This window comes from Talpa europaea, assembly GCF_964194135.1.
Source record: "Talpa europaea genome assembly, chromosome: 4".
NCBI classification, from domain to species: Eukaryota; Metazoa; Chordata; class Mammalia; order Eulipotyphla; family Talpidae; genus Talpa; species Talpa europaea.
In genome coordinates, this window is record NC_140070.1 from 132,271,346 (window position 1) to 132,290,375 (window position 19,030).

The 19,030-nt window shown below is 35.9% G+C and overlaps 1 protein-coding gene across 4 annotated transcripts in view; it reads left to right on the forward strand.

Annotated features, from left to right (window-relative positions):
* Positions 1-19,030, forward strand: part of NCAM2 (neural cell adhesion molecule 2) — a gene marked incomplete at both ends in the record, with an annotated part of 418,249 nt that overhangs the window by 238,493 nt on the left and 160,726 nt on the right. For 3 of the 4 annotated variants that reach the window (XM_084232218.1, XM_084232219.1, XM_084232220.1), the window contains one exon: positions 17,450-17,524. The exons of the other annotated variant lie outside the window; for it this stretch is intronic. In XM_084232218.1, coding sequence (XP_084088344.1) covers positions 17,450-17,524 — 75 coding nt within the window. The remainder of the gene's footprint in view (positions 1-17,449; positions 17,525-19,030) is intronic. 4 annotated transcript variants of the gene reach the window in all.

Below are 19,030 nucleotides of genomic sequence, written 5' to 3' on the forward strand. Positions count from 1 at the left end.
ATACATTGTTAAAGATTTTCCCTCCTAGGATCCAACGCTGACTGATTTAATCAAGCAATGCTTCACTGTGCTATGAACCCTCTAAGCTATCTCTGTTTATTTCTGCATCTCCCTCACTATGGTCAGGAGGGAGTAATCTGCTGCTAGCATTATACTGTATCCTTTAGTTATGGTCTTTTAGCTTGTTTGACAAGATGCCTTTGGAAATATTGGACTAAAAGCACTCTGTCAAATTCAGAGGCTGGTGTCACTTATATGTGGAATATAAAGAAACGAAACAAAGGGTCAGATAAAGACCAGCTTAAAAATGAACCCTTGGAAAGTGACTACAGAACTGAGGCACCCAGAGTGAGGAGAAGGGAGAGAAGGAGCTAGAACAAAGTAGGGAGGGAGCACAGGGGACTATCATGGTGGGCGCACTACACCTGAAAAGGAGAGCCTATGCATCCAAAATAAAATAATAATGTAAACCAATGTTACCTGAATTGAAAAAAAATATTTTGGGGCCTCCCTGGTGGTGCGAGATGTTAATCATACCACAGTGAAGCTGTCTGCAGCCTCTGCAGCACAAGTTTGTCCCCCGGCCAGCCAGGCACAGCAGACCTCTCCACATGGCACAGCAGAGCTCTCCTGACCTGCCTGTTCTGTTCCCCACTCTATGGTGAATCCTCTCACCACCCCCCCTCACTACAACTCTAGCTTACACCTGAGTTCTTGTATGCATAATAAATAAATCTTTAAAAAAATGAAAAAATATAATTTGAATAATAGTCATTTGGGTTTTCTTCTTTTCTTTCCCATAGCACTAATCGCTTTCTAGTACATTTGCTTAGGTCTCATATTTTTGTGTATCCACTGCTAGAATGTAAGTTTCATAAGGGCAGTTATTTCTTCTTTTTCTTTACAGAAGGAACTTGACTGCCTAGAATAGCACTCAATATGTTGTTATTTCCCATAAAAAATTTTCTATAAATGAATGTAGCCCAATGTATTCGGCATAGTTTGAACTACATCCAACCTACTGCAGGCTATGGGAGATTATATCTAAGAATCCCAGAGTTCCAATTTTTTTCAGCAATTTTTTCTCCAGATTTTAGCATCATTGAAATGTTTGCCCTCAAACATGGCTACAGGTTATAAGAGACATTGTAGTTAAGGAAACACTGAGCTAACTGCTCCCCCAAAGATAGGTATGTTGCCCCAGTTAGGCTCATGTTTGAAACTAAATTAAAAAAAAAAATAATAGGTGGGTGTGTAAGGTATGTCTTAGTTGGGTTGCTATAAGAAATCACCCTAGATTGAGTGGCTTAAACAAGTGTTTACTTCTAACAGTTTGGATACTGAAAATTGGAGATCAGAGGACTAGTCTGATTTAGGTCATGTGGTTACTGTTTCCCAGATGAAGACTGTCTATGCCTGTGTCCCTTTGTGATAGAAAGGATGGAGGGAGTTCTTTTAAATCCCTTTTACAAAGGCACTAATCCCATAATTAAAGTGTCACTCTGATGACCTATTTGCCTGTCAAAGTTTCCCTTTTTCCTAATACCACCATGTTAGGCACTAAGATTTTAATAAACAAAATTTGAAGGGACATAGACATTTAGTCCATTTCAAGGTAGATCAGGATAGGGACAAATAATATTTCCAGTAGTTGTAACAACATAGATGTTACTGGGGGCCAGAGTTGTCCCTTTCCTTGCATATAGTGGTGCATTATTTCATCTAAATGGTGTAAACTTGAGTGATAGATGACATATCTTTTGCAAACATAATGTACTGTTGGACACCTTTAATTACTGGAGATTCTATTGGATAATGGTATAAATCCCTACGTCATTTACTGATGATGTAAAATTATATAATCACATCATAAGGAGTGCCATGGATCCAAAGGCAGAGCCCAGAGGCTCATACAAATTTAATTTAAAGAACTGCACACAGTGTATTTCAAGTATATTGTAGTTCCTCGAATGACAAATTCAAGAAGTCGCCTGTTAGTGAATCAATCTCTAGAAAAAATGGAAGTAAGTTCTCTGTGGAAACCACCAGCAGAGATTTTATATACCTTGAAATTTCAGCATCATGAACTATTACAGAAAGACTAATGACCTTAAATAGTGTATGTTCAGCAACAATAGAAAATGAACAGCCCTCTGTTCTTTAGTAAAAGACCCAGGGCGTCTTTAAAGAGGTCATCTTGTGTTCCCTTCCTTTGCTCTCTTTAATTTGATCTGAATTTATTCATTGTTACTATCAATCTGCTAGAGTAGGAACTCAGCAGTAATTTTAAGATGTCTAGTCATAGGAATCATTATTATTATTATAGGCTTTCTGGATGTAGAAGGAAAACATTGCATTGTTCCAGTCTTTCAGATAAACACTTCATGAAAAAAAAAACAAAACACTTGCCTGGATTTGCCATTAACTGTGAACTGTTTGGCTTGTAAAATTAAGTGATGGATTGAGTTGGAATACAACCAAATTTCTCTGGAGGTTGGGAACAAAAACTAGTCACTAGAGTAATCACAGAATTGATAGCCAAGTACTTCTTTCCAACAGTTAAGTGAAAAGTGGAGTAAATTGTTTACATGATTTTATTCCCTATTCTGGATGGAAGACAGAAACTTCAGCAACCTTTGTAGCCAGAGAGAATGTCATATGGAATTTACATGTAACCAAAACAGTCAATTGTCACATGAGAATGTAAGAATCCAAGAAATCTAACAATATTTTCTAAAATTTTACCAGACCATATGGTACAAAAAAGTGAAATTAAGAATCCAGGAACCTGAGATGCCAGAAGAAGAAACATAATTTTTGATTTTTATGACTCAGCCACATTCACACATACATGATGGCAGAAGGAACCCACTCATGTAAATGTTCAGTTATTAGAGTGAACCATAGATACCTGCAGCAGACTTTTGTTCTTGGATCAGTTGTACATTTTGAACTCTAGTCAGATTCTTGACCTTGGACTGGTGTCTAAAGTATGAAATATTTTTATTACCTACACTAGATCAACTTCATGAAATATGTTAGATTTGACTATAAGGATTAATGAATAACTGAGATATAGGATCACAACTCTTCGGGTATATGTTGCTGCACCACACCCATAACCAAGGCTAGTCTTCCATCATAGTCCATTGTGCTCCATCCCATCTTGGCTGTCCACCATCCCCCTCCCCATATTGTAGATTCAGTTCAACTGTCAGATTTCTAGGGTTTGATAGTGTTTTTGTTTTGTTTTGACCCTTTATTTTGTTTTGGATAGATAAATGCACTCCTCTGTTCATTGTAGCAGTATTTATGACAGCCAAGTTGTAGAAACAACCTAAATGTCCAAGAACAAAGGAGTGGATTAGAAAAATGTATAATATATATTACAAAATAGAATACAGATCAACTTCAAAAAATGTTTAACTCTGGGGGCCTCCCTGGTGGCGCAGGGAGCTGTGAAGCTGTCCGCAGCCTTTGCAGTGTCGGTTCGATCCCTGCCGACCTTGGAGCAACCCACATGGAGTGACAGACCTCTCCTGTCTTGCCCACTGCTCCCCTCAGCAGTGTATTTCATCAGTCTGCCTGTTCTGTTTGCCACTCTAGCTCTGGTGAATCCTCTCACCCTCCCGCAAATCTGGTCTGTATCCCGATTCTTGTATAAATAAATCTTAAAAAACATGTTTGACTCATATAAATTGTGATAACATAGATGGAGCTAGAGGAGACATTGCCAAGTGCAATAAGTGAGAAGGACAAAGACAAATACTGGATGGTTTCACTTATATATGGAATACAGAGAAACATTTTAAGTTTGTTTGTCATGTATTCCTAATATTCACAAATATAATAGAGCTACTATTATGCATACAATATATACAAAATGGTACAGTAGACACAAGCTTGTTTTTTTTTTTTCCCAGTTAATACAGTTTGTTCAATAACTTAATAACTTTCAGGTAAACGCGCAGTCTCTAATACCAAAACTTTTCTAAAACAGCATTCAGGGGCCTGGTGGGGAGACAAAACCTACTTGTGTAGACTTGTAGCTCTTGTGGGGACTTTGAAATATCTGCTCATTCTCTTAGCCTTGCTTCTTTTTCCCAGGGTGTCTCACCCACGGCACTGTGTCTTTAGAAAAATTAGTGGTGAGTATGTGATTCTTGCCCATGATTTGGCCAGGCACAGGGGACGCTCTCATACTGTCTCAGTCCTATCTCAGTGCTGATGGCTTCTCAGCACTAACCAGGATTTTCTCTTATCCCTGGCTGATAACTGTGTCCTACTCCTGACAGATGACTCAAAGACAGGCATGTACCTCTCACTGGGAACAAACTGCTGCTCACAGGAAACCTATGACCAAAATCACTTTCTGCTACATATGACACTTGTTAGTTTGGGGACATTTTACCTTCCCATACTACATAGGACTCAACAAAAACACTGCACTGACTTATCTTCTTTCCTTCCCTCATATTGATGGATGATCAACGTGTAACTTGTTCTACCGTGCTCACTCACAGTCACGTGGATGTAAAGTTCACTGTCTCTGAATTCACCATCCTCTCAAGCTATAGAAAACCACTGACTATTATTTTAGCCTCAACACGAAGACTTGCTGTATAAAAACGAGTCCTGGCAAGTCTGGAATTCTCATCTGTCCTCGGATGCAGTCAGTTCCATGGAAGAAAGGATGGGCTGTCTGATCTCTTCCAATCTAAGAGAGATTCCTGCCATTTCCACTCTTTTACTCCATTTCAAGGATGTGCACAATCTGATCCTTCACTGAAATTCTTCCAACAAAATAACTCCAAATGTTTGGAGAACTGAAGTTATTCCAAATTGTGGATTAGTATTCTAAACAGAACCACTGCTGCATTTTAACAGGATTTTCAGAAACAGATAAACCTTGTGGACTACTCTCCTAAATTTTAACCTTAGATTGTTAAACTAGAAAGCCTATTGGTGCTTTCAGGCCATATTCATCTAAGATTCTGAGATGCCTAAAATGCATTCAGTGGAAGAAATAAAAGGCGTGTTAGATTTAACCATCCAAATAATTGACCCTTTTAAAATTCCTCTGGCTTTACCTCCATATTTACATCAACACATTTGAATATATCATTTGTAGAATATGCTTTCTTTTCATAAATACTTAATCATAATATCAAACATAAATGCCCCAGGCTATAATATAAAGTTTCCTATAGTCGACTCAGAGGCCCAAGAAACAGAATTACTGCTCAGTTCCTAAAACATGTAAATTGCTCTTTTCGCGAAAGTGGGGTTATTTTTCAGTGTGGGGAAATATTTGTTTTTCTGTGATTGCAGGACACAAACTGTGTGTCCTCAAATATACTTGATGGTTACATATGTGCTTATTGAACTAATCAGTGATAAGTAGTTGCACATATCACTGAAGTATATTGAATTGTAAATGTTGATTTTTTTTTCCCCTAGTAATCATTGTTGCTATTTGCTACTGAAAATCTTAAAAAATGGGGACACATGCCTCCGAATATCCTTTCAAGATATTCATTTTAAAGGAACATATTCCTTTGGGAATATTTTGGACTCTATAACATAAAGTGCTCATGTTATAATGATTTTATGACTTGCACTGAGCAGAGGAAATTAATATTATCTCACATTAAGGATGACATTTTTTACTGATCCTTAATTTTAGTACTTCTAATACAAAATAATCTTGTTCCTAAAGCTGAGGAAGATGTTCCATCTTCTTTCTGCATTATTTCATATTAGCATTTGCAGAATGTTGACCAGTTTCACATTTTGTAAGGATGCATGTCAAGGAATGCTGGTAAGCAATGTAAGTGTTAAATGGCTAGCTATATTACACCACCCAGGAGAGGTAGGCAGCAAAACATTCTGACTGAACTACTGGGTGACAGGTGTTTGATTTCTGATTTGCCAGGCTTATAAATAAGGTCTAGGCTGATCTTAATGGGGAGAGAAACTCCACACACTTTGGATAGACAAAGCACTTACATTGGCATCCAAAGACTTAGAGATTAGGCTCAATGCAAACTCCCCTTAATTTAATTTATTACTGAATAGTATTGACAGTGATTCAAAATTTCACATGATGTTCTATGCTGGTTTCATCAAAGGAGCTAATAACTTACAAGTTTAAGGAGTGTCTGTTGAAATAAACTTGGATTGGATATAGAACTTGGACTTAGCTGCCACTTAGCGAATTTTAGTTTTAATTAAATGTCATACTCAATATAAGTGATGACCGAGCTGTTCCTGGTCTTGTAATAGACTTTAGGCCCAGCTTCCATGTGAGCAGAGTCCTTTACTCTCATCACTTACACAGTGTTCCTTGTCTAAATAGCGTAGAGTGTGGTTTTGTACATTTTCTTTACATTATGTGATATAAGGAAAAAGATTGACTTTAGAACTAATATATGGAACAGATAGCCTTATCACTTCCTGTTTTATAAATATTAAATATGTTATTATTTTACTTTCATTAATAAGCTGTTTTGCTGAGCATTTTTAGGCAATATATTTATTTAAATCATGTTTGGATCTTCAACTTCTTATATCTGTATCTTAAACTTGTTACATGCTATTTTAAATAATGTATTTTATTTTATTTAAATTTTATTTTTATATTCCCCATACAAATTTTTATATTTCCCCATACAAATTTGACCCCATACAATTATATCCCCCTTATTTTGACCCCAATCCCTCCCCTCCCCGCGCCTCACCCCCCCATAGAATGTCTCTGGTTCATAGTTGTTTGTTGATTTTGATTTTTACTTTCTTATAGTTATTCTTTTTCCTGGTCCATTATTTAAGTTTTCTAGATTCTGCTATGAGTGAGACCATCCGGTATTTTTCTTTTTCTTTCTGGCTTATTTTGCTGAGCATGAGCCCTTCCAGCGCCATCCATGTTGCTGCAAATTGCATGTGTTTATCTTTTTTGAATGCTGAGTAATATCCCATGGTGTATATGTACCACATCTTCTTGATCCAGTCATCTATTTTTGGGCATTTGGGTTGTTTCCAAAGCTTAGCTATTGTAAACAGTGTTGCTATAAACATAGGGGTGCAGGTGCTCTTTGGAATTGATGTTTCTGTGTCCTTTGGGTAAATACCTAGGAGTGGAATTGCTGGATCATATGGAAGCTCTATGTTTAGTGGGTCCAGAAATCTCCACACAGCTCTCCATAGTGGTTGGACCAGTTTGCACTCCCACCAACAGTGCAGGAGAGTTCCTTTTTCTCCACAACCTCGCCAACATTTGTTGTTGCTATTTTTTTTAATATGTGCCATTCTCACTGGTATCTCATGGTTGTTTTGATTTGCATTTCCCTGATTACAAATGATGTTGAACATTTTTTTCATATGCCTGCTGGCCATTTGCATTTCCTCTTCAGAGAAGTTTCTTTTTAACTTCTCTGCCCATTTTTTGACTGGATTATTGTCTTTGTTTTTGTTGAGTCTCATCAGCTCTTTGTAGATTTTTGTGATCAGTCCTACTCAAAATGGATTAAAGAACTAGACATAAGACCTGAAACCATAAAATACATAGAAGGAAATATAGGTGAAATACAACATGATATGCACATCAAAGACATCTTTATAGACACATCACCCAAAGCAGTGACAGTGAAGGCAAAGATCAACAGCTGGGACTACATCAAATTAAAGAGCTTCTGCACAGCAAAAGAGACAATAACAAAAACAAAGAGAAACCCCACCAACTGGGAGCACATTTTTGCACCCAACACTAATGATAAAGGACTGATCTTAAATAATGCATTTTAGAAATAAAGGAATATGATGCTGGTTCACAGGTGAGATAGTGGTGGGAGACCTGTGGGGACTACAATGATGTAAGGGAAGAAATTAATTTAATTAATAAAACTCTTTTTTTCTGTTTTCAAATCAAAAATATATGTGAATCAGCAGCGTAAGCTTCATTTCACAAACATTCTCTTTAGTATTATGCTTTCACTTAAATGCCTTGATGCACTCAGGTTCTTAAATATTTGACATGTAGGAGATTGTCTATACATATGTGATTGATTTTTGCTCAGTATGTGCTTCAATGACAGAAGAGAATATAATGATCATAAAATTTACTGTCTCATCAGTACGGTCTTCCTGCGATCATCATTCCTTGACATTTCTTTATAGACTTTCTAACCTTCACTGCCAGTTCTTTCTTTTTACAACTTGTGTGCCCTTTTTTTTTTTTTCATTCACAAGGTCTATTTTGAACATGAGCTATTTTTTTGAGCACCACTCACGAGAATGACATTTTTGTAAATTTTGTGATAGCATACAAAATATTGAATTGCAATACATCCACAATTACTGAACAATAATGTGGTAGTAAAACTTTTTACGCAAAAGTAATTTATGTCAGGGCCTCCCCGGTGGCGCAGCGGTTGAGCGCTGGGTTGCGAAGCTGCCCACAGCCTCTGAGGCGCCGGTTCGATCCCCGGCTGCTCCCCAGCCACCAGAGGAGGGTCCCACATGGCGCGCAGACCTCTCCTGCCGCCCGCTGCGCCCCTCAGCAGTGTACTTCAGTCCTTCTGCCTGCTCTGCTCCCCGCTCTGGCTCTGGTGAATTCTCTCACCCTCCCGCGCTTCTGACTGTACCCAGTGCTTGTATAAACAAAACAAACGAATAAATAACTAAAAACACATGCCTCTTTAAAAAAAAAAGTAATTTATGTCAATAATTTAATTTATGAACATTTTTATAGGTTTATCAATATAGGGATTTGGATACTTTGGGTGAGGAACCTATTCCTCTGAATCGTATGTGGGTCTGGAAATCAATGTTACCTTAAAAATAAATTAAAAAATTAGAATGGCCTACAGATAATCAGCAGATATTTAAAGCTGCTTTTTATTGAATTCAACTAAAAGAAATTTACTTGGAGAGAGATGAAAAGAAGTTTTTTGTCTTTCCATCATTTTATGTTATATAATTTCATTTATGCACTAATGTTTTAGCTTGAACTTTGTTCTAGATCCTAGGCTGGATTAAAAAAACAAAAAACAAAAAAACAGAGGAATAAGATATGCTCACTTCCTCCAAGAGAATATAGTTCAGTGTATAAGTGAGTATGTGAACAAAATTAAGTATATGTTAATTGCTACTGAAACTCAAAACAGCTTTCTCAGTTTGAGATTTATTTTAAATATTACTGAATGAACTTGACCTAGAGAATATAATGCTTTTCAGTAAAAGTGTACATGAAAGCTTTCTTACTTATTAAAAATCATAAAATTCTTACTAACATGCTCTAGTGCAGTGCATTAAGGTGCCCTAAGAAAAAGTACAGTACTACAAGAATTAGAAGATTTTGAAAGATATTGTTTACTTCTTGAAATGTTGAAGTAATTTTTTTTTTAAGATTTATTTATTTTTATTTGTACAAGCACTGGGTACGGTCAGAAGCACGGGAGGGTGAGAGAATTCACCAGAGCCAGAGCGGGGAACAGAACAGGCAGACTGACAAAATACACTGGTGAGGGGAGCAGCGGGCACGGCAGAAGAGGTCTGTCATGCCATGTGGGACCCTCACTGGTGGCCGGGGCTCAAACTGGCGCTGCAGAGGCTACGCTCAGCTTCGCAGCACAGCGCTCAACCACTGCACCACTAAGGGGAGGCCCTGAAGTAAATCTTTACCAGAATTAATAGGTATGTGTAAAGGCAGGAATGGGCACAGTGCAGGTTTTCGGATCCCATGCAGACCGGGTAAAGGAGGAGTCAGAGTCCACAGTGGTTTTGCAGGTCTTTTATTGGGGTTCACCAGGCATATGGCAGGCAGGGGTGCTGGCTGGGGGGCTGGGAGGCTTGCAGGCCTCCCAGCCCCCAGCAAGTCTTTACTCTATCTGGACTCTATGTTGTTCGTTCTGCTGCTTCTCTGCTTCTGCTTCGGCTTCTACTGCTGCTGCTGTTGCTGCTGCTGCTACTGGCGTCCCCGTGATGCTGCCCTTAAAAGCAGTCTTAACTCAGCTGAATCCCATCTACCTATGCCCACACCCTATTCCAGGTGCCCGCCATCAGGCATGCATTCAGGACCGCAAGGATCCATCATCTATCCTGATGGCGGGAGGGCAGAAAAGCCTGACATTTTCTTTTCTTTTCTTTTCTTTTTTTTTAATAGAGGCATGTTTTATTTATTTATTTGTTTCTTTGTTTGTTTATACATGCACTGGGTACAGTCAGAAGCGCGGGAGGGTGAGAGAATTCACCAGAGCCAGAGCAGGGAGCAGAGCAGGCAGAAGGACCGAAGTACACTGCTGAGGGGAGCAGCGGGAGGCAGGAGAGGTCTGCGCGCCATGAGGGACCCTCCTCTGGTGGTCGGGGAGCAGCCGGGGATGAAACCGGCGCTGCAGAGGCTGGGGGCAGCTTCGTAACCCAGCGCTCAACCGCTGCGCCACCAGGGAGGCCCGATACATTGACTTTTAAAGGAAGAAAGTTGCTTGCTTGAAGAATATTCTCAGTGTCATAAGTTATCTGAGTGTGTCTATTAGATTTTTAGTCAAAATCAACTCTGCTTTCTATCAGCCTCTTAGTTTCAGATCTCTGAAAGTGGTAAACTGGCTGTTTTAAATGCCCTCTTAAATGCTGTATTAAATTGCTCTGGGTTATTTGTCCCTTGGTAGAATGTAGAAATGTCAGTGACTCAATTTTTAGATTTTATAAATATGTCTCATTTATATTTCAGAAAATTAACAAAAGTGCCTTTGCTATTTGGTATACATGCTTATTTAAATTATAAACATTTTTAGCTGCTATAATAGCAGTTATCTCTGTTAAAATGTTACCTATGTTGGGCCTCCCTGGTGGCACAGGTGGTGGAGTGCAGCGCTGTGAATCTGTCTGCAGCCTCTGCAGTGCTGGTTCAATCCCCGTGGTCTCAGAACAACCCACATGGCACGGCAGACCTCTCCTGTCTTGCGCGCTGCTCCCCTCAGTAGTGTATTTCGGTCCTTCTGCAAGCAAGTTCTGTTCCCCACTCTGTCTCTGGTGAATCCTCTCACCCACCACACCTCTGGCCTGTACCCCAATTCTTATATGCATAAATAAATCTAAAAAAATAAATAAAATGTTACCTATGTTATATTGAGAAATAGTTTTCATTAATAAAATCAATTACTTTATATTTTCCCCTCTATTAGCTCTTCTCCTGAATTAATTTCTTTTTTCACATCGGTGACTCTTGTTTCACTGAAGTAGAAAATCTTAACATCTTTATTTGTCTTTTTGTTTTTCAATCAATGTTATAATTGGTGAGAGAGATAAATTCTATTTTCACGACTTTATTATATCCATACCTACCTTTCCATATTTTATTTGTTGCCAGCCAGTGCAGCTACTTATCATAACATACCTTGAAGTGCTTATCCCCTGAATTCATTTTGTCAGTCATCCTGTCTTATGGCTAATTTTTAGTAAATATCAATATTATTTTGTTAGTTTCCATTTGTGAATAATTAGTATACAAAAATTTTAAGTCCAGACATTTATCATGGATTTTGATTCCAAACATTTTTTGAATTTTCAAAACTATTTTTCAATAATATGTGATGAGATTATCAACCTCATCTACGAATTACTTTCTGAATGTTACTTAAGTGTTTTTGTCCTACCTGATCTGAATATCCTCACTCTTTTATTCCAATATCTAGCCCATCTTTTTTTTTTTTAAGATTTATTTATTTATTTATACAAGCACTGGGTACAGTCAGAGACACGGGAGGATGAGAGAATTCACCAGAGCCAGAGCAGAGAGTAGAACAGGCAGAGAGACGAAGTACACTGCTGAGGGGAGCAGCGAGCGGCAGGAGAGGTCTGCATACCATGTGGGACCCTCGCCAGGCAGCCGGGGATCGAACTGGCACTGCAGAGGCTGCAGGCAGCTTCCCAACCCAGCACTCAACCACTGTGCCACCAGGGAGGCCCCTAGACCATCTTTTTTTTAAAATCAAATTTTATTACCCTGCAGGTAGCCTTCTTGATCATAAATATCATATTTGATTATAAATTATTACATTTTATAATTAATATATAGATGAATATTTGTATCAAATATGATACATATATTGTTCCATCATTTATCTTTTTATGTAGTATTGTTTTCTTCCCAAAATAAATTGTAAAAAGTTGATGTTAGACACTATGGCTTATTATTTTTTTGTAGCATAGCATCTAAAAGAGTGTTTTGCAACATATGTGTAGTCAATAAATACTGGTTTTATTAAACTTCTTTTTTAATTACTCAGTGCTACTGTTAAGATTGATATTACATGCATTACTTTGAGGGTAGGTCACATCGGACATAGATTCATCATGATTCCCGTTTTTAGTCTGTAGGTATAACAGTTTCCCTTTTTCTTTAAGATTTTTTTTTAATTTATTTATGCATACAAGAGCTAGGTCAGAGGTGCAGGGCTGAGAGGTTTCGCCCAGAACAGAGTGGGGAGCAGAATAGGTGGATCTTCTGTAATACACTGTTGAGGGGAGCAGCAGGCCAGATTGGAGTGGTCAGCTGTGCCACGTGGGTTGCTCCCTGGCCTGGGATCCAGCTCATGCTGCGGTGGCTGCTGATAGCTTGATAGTACTGAGACTTAACCCCTGTGCCACTAAGGAAGCCCCAGAAGGTACAACAGTTTTCTTACTTTAAATAATAATACATATTAGCTGACAGGGGATACACATGAACACAAAGGTAGTTTTCTCAGAGCGAGGCTACACCATTGCACCATGGTGTGCTGACCCCTGTAATTTCTACAAATGTGGGCAACTCTGCTGTGTAATTTGTGGTAGTGGGGGACTGTGTTCCTGTTCTTCCCTGGTGAAAAATAAATAAATACAATCAAGTAAATAAGAATGTCTTGTTAAGATACAGATAGTTTTGACTATCCAACTGCAACCATATTTTTCTTATTATATAGGTATTAAAATGTAATTTATTGATCAATTTATAATGAACATCATTATTGATCAATGATTGTCCTTGTATGAAGTTAGCCGATGTAATGTTAAACACTTCATAGTTTTTTCAAAGTCATTATGTCCATTTCAAATATATAAAGAGAGCAAAGGATCAAATTTTCAATATTATGCATGCCTTGTTTTACAAACCCTGATCTTAGTGGACATTTTAATTAGAAATATTTTATGTCATCTTTTCTAAATGAAATAAAGGTCTCTTATCACTACTCGTTATCATTTCTTTCTACCTAAATCAAACACCTGAAATGAAGGGGCAACTTACTGGATATCTATCAGATATTTCATGCCTGTCCACATTTTCCTGAACACAACTTTTGGTATTAGAGAACTGTTTAATTTTCTTCTGACATTTGTGTCCAAAACGAGCCCTTTGGTGGTGCCAAGGGTCAAGAATGATCACAAGAAACTGTGGAAGCTCAATCACTACAGTGATGATTAAGGCCTGACCTTAAGTTTTAGTTCTCCAGGTTTTTCCTATTATGTAGGTATTAAAATGTATCTAAAGATGTCAATTACAGTAAATCTAGCCTTTGGGAAATTATTAAACCAAAGGATTATGTGTTTTCTTGCCATACTTTAATGCTTGAAATATAGCAATGTACCTAGTCACCAAAATTACCATGAAAAATATGGTCATGATTAATGGGTTCGATGATAGTTTGCACTGAATGAAAAATTAACAAAGTATTTTAATATAAATTAACTAATTAATTTCAAACTCAGTTTCATTTTATTGCAACAAATAAGTTATTTATTACACCCATCAGCAAATCACTATAAAATAGTTGAGAACTATATTTGACATTTAAAGTACCTACTTCTTTCAAGTTTTGTCTTCTCTATAAACTCTTCTAGAATGAAATTTTACTCCAAGATCAAAAGTGGGCATTATTTAAGTAATAATTTGCAAACATTTTTCAAAATCTCTGAGAGCCTTAATTTCAATTTAAGGCAATGAAGTTTTATCAAGTTTTATAATACTAATATTGTCAATAATGTGTGCCTAGTATATGAGCTCTTGGTAAATATTTGTTCATTATTTGGCCATGTATTCCTGTGCTATCAGTTTTGGATAATAGAAGCAAGCTTGATAAAGCTTTACTTTTAGAATTTACCTTTTGGTAGAGAAGTGAATGTAATTATTAACAACATATGATTCACTTGTCTAGTGAAAATGTCGACTAATTAAAGGCATTTATATATCATACGAAGGGTGCTTTGTGAAATTATTAATATTTTAGTTTTATTTTGAAGATAGTATATAGTGAGCAATAGAGAGCTATGAGAAAGGTAGAGGGAGGTAGTGGAAATAGTTTGAGCAAATGGGAAAGTGTGATTTGGTGAAGAAGGGAGAAGGTAATTAATCATAGTTATCTGTAGCTGCAGAAATATTGGGGAGCAGTAACTGGAAATCAACTTGGGCAGGTAAGTTTACTTTGAATTAAAATATGTATCATAATTAACTGGCCAGAGCAACTATCCTTTGAAGATTTTTGAGTAGACAGATGAAATTAAAAAGTTTTGGAAACTTATCTTTATAGCAGGTTGAGAAATACTTCCATGTAAAGAGAGACTGAAGAGATAAAAGTCAGAAAATGCAATGATTTACTTGTTGATGCTTGGCGGTGGGTGTGGTATGGTGACATGAATCTGAGGCACTGTGACCCTTTTCCTCTGTGTTGTAAAACCAGTCTTATCCAATAAAATAAATAAATAAAAGATACACAGAATCTGCTATATTACTATCTCAGCCAAAGATGAATATCTTAGAGTACAAGTAACGAGTGCTTGCATTAAGAAAACCATATTATAAATAAATAAGAGTACATACAAGGGTTTCAGAAGTTACATCTCTTAGAATTAATGATGGTTGATGACCTAAATGGACTGAAAGAGAAATTATTTTGGTAGAAGGAGAATAGTTTATGTTTGCACAAACAAAAATTGAACTTAAAATATGTTATCCAATTGAATGCTAGCTATGAGTTGGAAATTGCAGGGTTACAAAGTACAGACTGAGAAAGTATAAACTGTAATTCCAAACACAAAAGGAAATTCATGTCATAAAATGGGCCATATATTAAAGGAAAATTTAAGTAGAAGAAATGAGAATGAAGAACAGAATCACAATTTTCTTTTTTTTCAATCAGATAACATCCCTTTGTCCACTTTTCTTTTTTATGCATAAGTTTACACAAACCTTCCTCAATTTATAAAATCACTATCAACATTCTCAGAATTGGGTATCCATAAAATAACCACCCAGCTCTTCAGATTCACACCTTTTTTTTCATTGTTTTATTTATTTATTTTTTAAATAATAAATTTTATTTTTATATTCCCCATACAATTGCACCCCCCCATTTTGACCCCAATCCCTCCCCTTCTGCCCCCCACCCCCCAAAAAGTGTCTCTGGTTCATAGTTTTTTGTTGATTTTGATTTTCACTTTCTTATAGTTATTCATTTTCCTGGTCCCTTATTTAAGTTATCTAGATTCCTGCTATGAGTGAGACCATCCGGTATTTTTCTTTTTCTTTTTGGCTTATTAGATTCACACCTTTTTGAAGGCTGTCTCAAATTCCTTGAATCCCTTGTCTTACATGACACTACAAGTAGGTTTATGGAGAATTAACTATTTCTTCAAAGGAGAAGTTTCTTTTTGTGAATTCTCACTAGAATTGGTACTGTTCATGGTTTTTAGATACTCTCTTATCCCTTGTTCAACTACTTTCTACTCTTTCTCACTATTGTGCTTTTCTTAACTTGTTTCTGTCTGAAATATTAGAATTACTTGGACACTGTTGAGCCTTTATGATGTACCAAGTACTCTCTGAGTGTTGAGGAATTGTGAGTAAAAAAGGAATCTCAGCCTGAGAGATGAGAAGATAGCCAAGAAACCCAGCTAATTTGCCCACAAAGATGTTTCCTGAAAAAGAAGGGCCTGATTAGTTGATGATGGAAATCTATTTTAAAGTGCTTGACCATGTTTGACCAGACTTAGTATAATTCCATTTTTTAAATTTCATGGGTATATTTCTTCTGTTTGTGTCTTTTATTCACACTGCTTTATTTCACTTTGTAGTTATATTGTTAGAATATGAGTTTAGATTAAAGAAGGTAGATTTATAAAAACCATCAGCAGTCTGGGCTTATGATGTAGTTCTTCACAAAGGGATTTGTTTCCTTATGTCACTTAACAGTGAGCCCTATACATGACACTTCTTTTTCTTTTTAATAATATTTTATTTTTTTAATTGTAACATTAGGATTCTCCCCATTAGATTCTCAACTTGAGGGTTCCAAAAGAAGTCGTGTTTATAATTAAAATCCCAAACTTGGGATATGGTAGAACTGTGATAATCTATTTGAGAAGAAACATTTTTTCCCCCCTGCATAGGGTGGGAGAGGCAACTCTTGTTGCAATAACCCTTTTGACATGAAGTATATCTTCTTATATTAAAACTTAATTGTAGGTCTGGTCTAGTGTCATCTGGTGTTCTACAGCATTTAAATTAAGACAATTTTAATGATTTTTTTTTAAAATTCAAACATATTTAGTTATTTCATTTAAAATTTAGCAACAGGGCTTCCATGGTGGCCTAGGGGTTAAGACTCAGTGCTATCACCACAATAGCCTTAGTCTGATCCCTGGCCAGGTTGCTGACCCACATATGGTGCAGCAGACCTCTCCTGTCTCGCCCGCTGCTCCCCTCTACAGTGTATTTCAGTAGATCTGCCTACTGTGCTCTCTAGTCTGTCTGGTAAATCTTCTCACCCCCAAACCTCTAGCCTACACCCCAGTTCTTGTGTGCATAAGTAAATAAAAATAAATCTTAAAAAATAAAAGTAAAATTTGACAAAAAACTTCTCAACCTCTGCACTATTTTATTGCTATTGCCTTGTTCCTTCACTCAACTAATATATCTTGTGACAATTAATGCTCATTTACCTTTCCTTATATAATGCTTCCTTGCTCTTTGTGTGTGCCTCCTTTCATGGAAATATTTTAGTAAGTTGACAAAATTTAAGTAATAAATACTTCTTTGTTGTGATGAGTGTTTAAGATTTATTGTTTTCAAACAAGTTTCCAGGTTTGGGATAAAAAAGTTTCTTTAGATACTTTCTTTAGCTATTTATATGATAGCACATATAAGACCTGGTCTGTGAATATAGGATACTTGGTTGAGTATGAGTTTGTTTATTTTTATGACCAGTAAATTTCATCATTGCTCGATTAAGTTCTGTGTTGGCCTGGTTATAAAATGCATATTAGATGACAGATGCAATGTTCTATTGTATCTCCATTTATTCTGTTTCTCTCTGTATGTAATAAAAATGAAGGGGGGATAATTGTTTAGATCAGATGGTGCAGATATCGTGGTAAATCTTATGATTATAATCATAATTAATTATTACTCAATTTTTTTCAGCTCTTCTTCAAGTGACAATTTCACTTAGCAAAGTAGAGCTTAGTGTGGGTGAATCTAAATTCTTCACATGTACAGGTATGTATTTCTACAAATTCTTTCAGACAAATTCTTTAATTATTATTATACTATATTGTACCTAAAAGTACCTAAAAGCTCAGTTCTCTAAATGTAAAATCTTATTAGGATTATCATGATTGGAAAGTTAGTAATCCCATATTTTACTTACTGAAAATGATGTATTTTGTTTCTATTAATTTAAAGTTATTCATTTTGACTGTAAAACAATCTAGTGCCATTATTTTGAAAACAACTTGTCAATTATAATATCTGTACAATGAATTTTTCATCAGCTTTAAAATATTTCTACCTAAATGTTTATATTAGGATGAATATAAATATTTAACTTAAACATTTTTGCAAATATGTAACACAAATTAGATATGACACACAGCATTAAAGTTATATTTGAATGAAAATTTTAGGGCAAAGCAAATAAAATCCATCCTCATGAAAAATGATCATCGCAAAGTAGGTAGTTATTTAGTCATGAAATATTTTGTAATTTTTTTTACTAACAACTACCTTTATCTTGAAGCCTGTGAAAAATTATGTTGACTTTAACCTATTTGATCATGCACTTGCAGGATTCTTTTAGAAGATACTTTGATTCATTTTAATACTTAAATTTTTAATTCAGATTTTAAGGCAGTATACTGCAGAACTCACAAATGAACACATCCTACTTCTGTTTAGATGCATCATATTGATTATGATGCATACATAATATAAACTAGAGTTTTAAAAAATACTCATTTAGTGCCATAATCACATTTCAAAATAATTTCAAAATTGTTTCTCACAGGAGTTTGGGTGGAGGGGGAGTGAAGCCCTTGTCTTTATGGAAGTGTGAAGATATCCCTCCCCTGATTATGTAGCTATATAAATGACTGATAATTTAATAAAATTTTGGGAAAAATTTCTATTTGATTATACTTCAACAATTTAAAACTGGATTAAAATAGGCATTTTTGACATAAAATGCATTGTAAAATTTGGAGAATATCATGATTTATTTAAAGTATAATTAAAATCAGTAAAATAGAAATAGCCGTAATACATATTTATAAATCCTATTCATTTAATATATATATATAATATCACATTCTATTAAAACTAAAAAGTCATGATTTTTCATGTTTATTTTTTAAAAGCCTTTGTTGCTAGACTGTTGCTAGCAAGTTTTGTTTATTGACAAATGGAGATACAGAGTTGGGGAGAGTTTGGTTTAATGTCTTATTTTGTGTCAGCAGAAATTTAGCATAAGAATATAGTCATTGTTTCTAAATCTCATCCATAATTTATATACACAGATGCAAACATCCAACTCAATATCACATAATCAGTATAGTGAAATAGTTTAAAAATAAATTTTGAAAATAAAATAAAAAATGTATTTTTCTTGTATTTCAATATTATATCATGGTGAGAAAGCGTTTATTATGGTGGCCTCTATTCGTGTTACATAAAATCAAATTAAAATTTTACAGGACTAATTAAAATTAACAACATTCAGTAGTACTG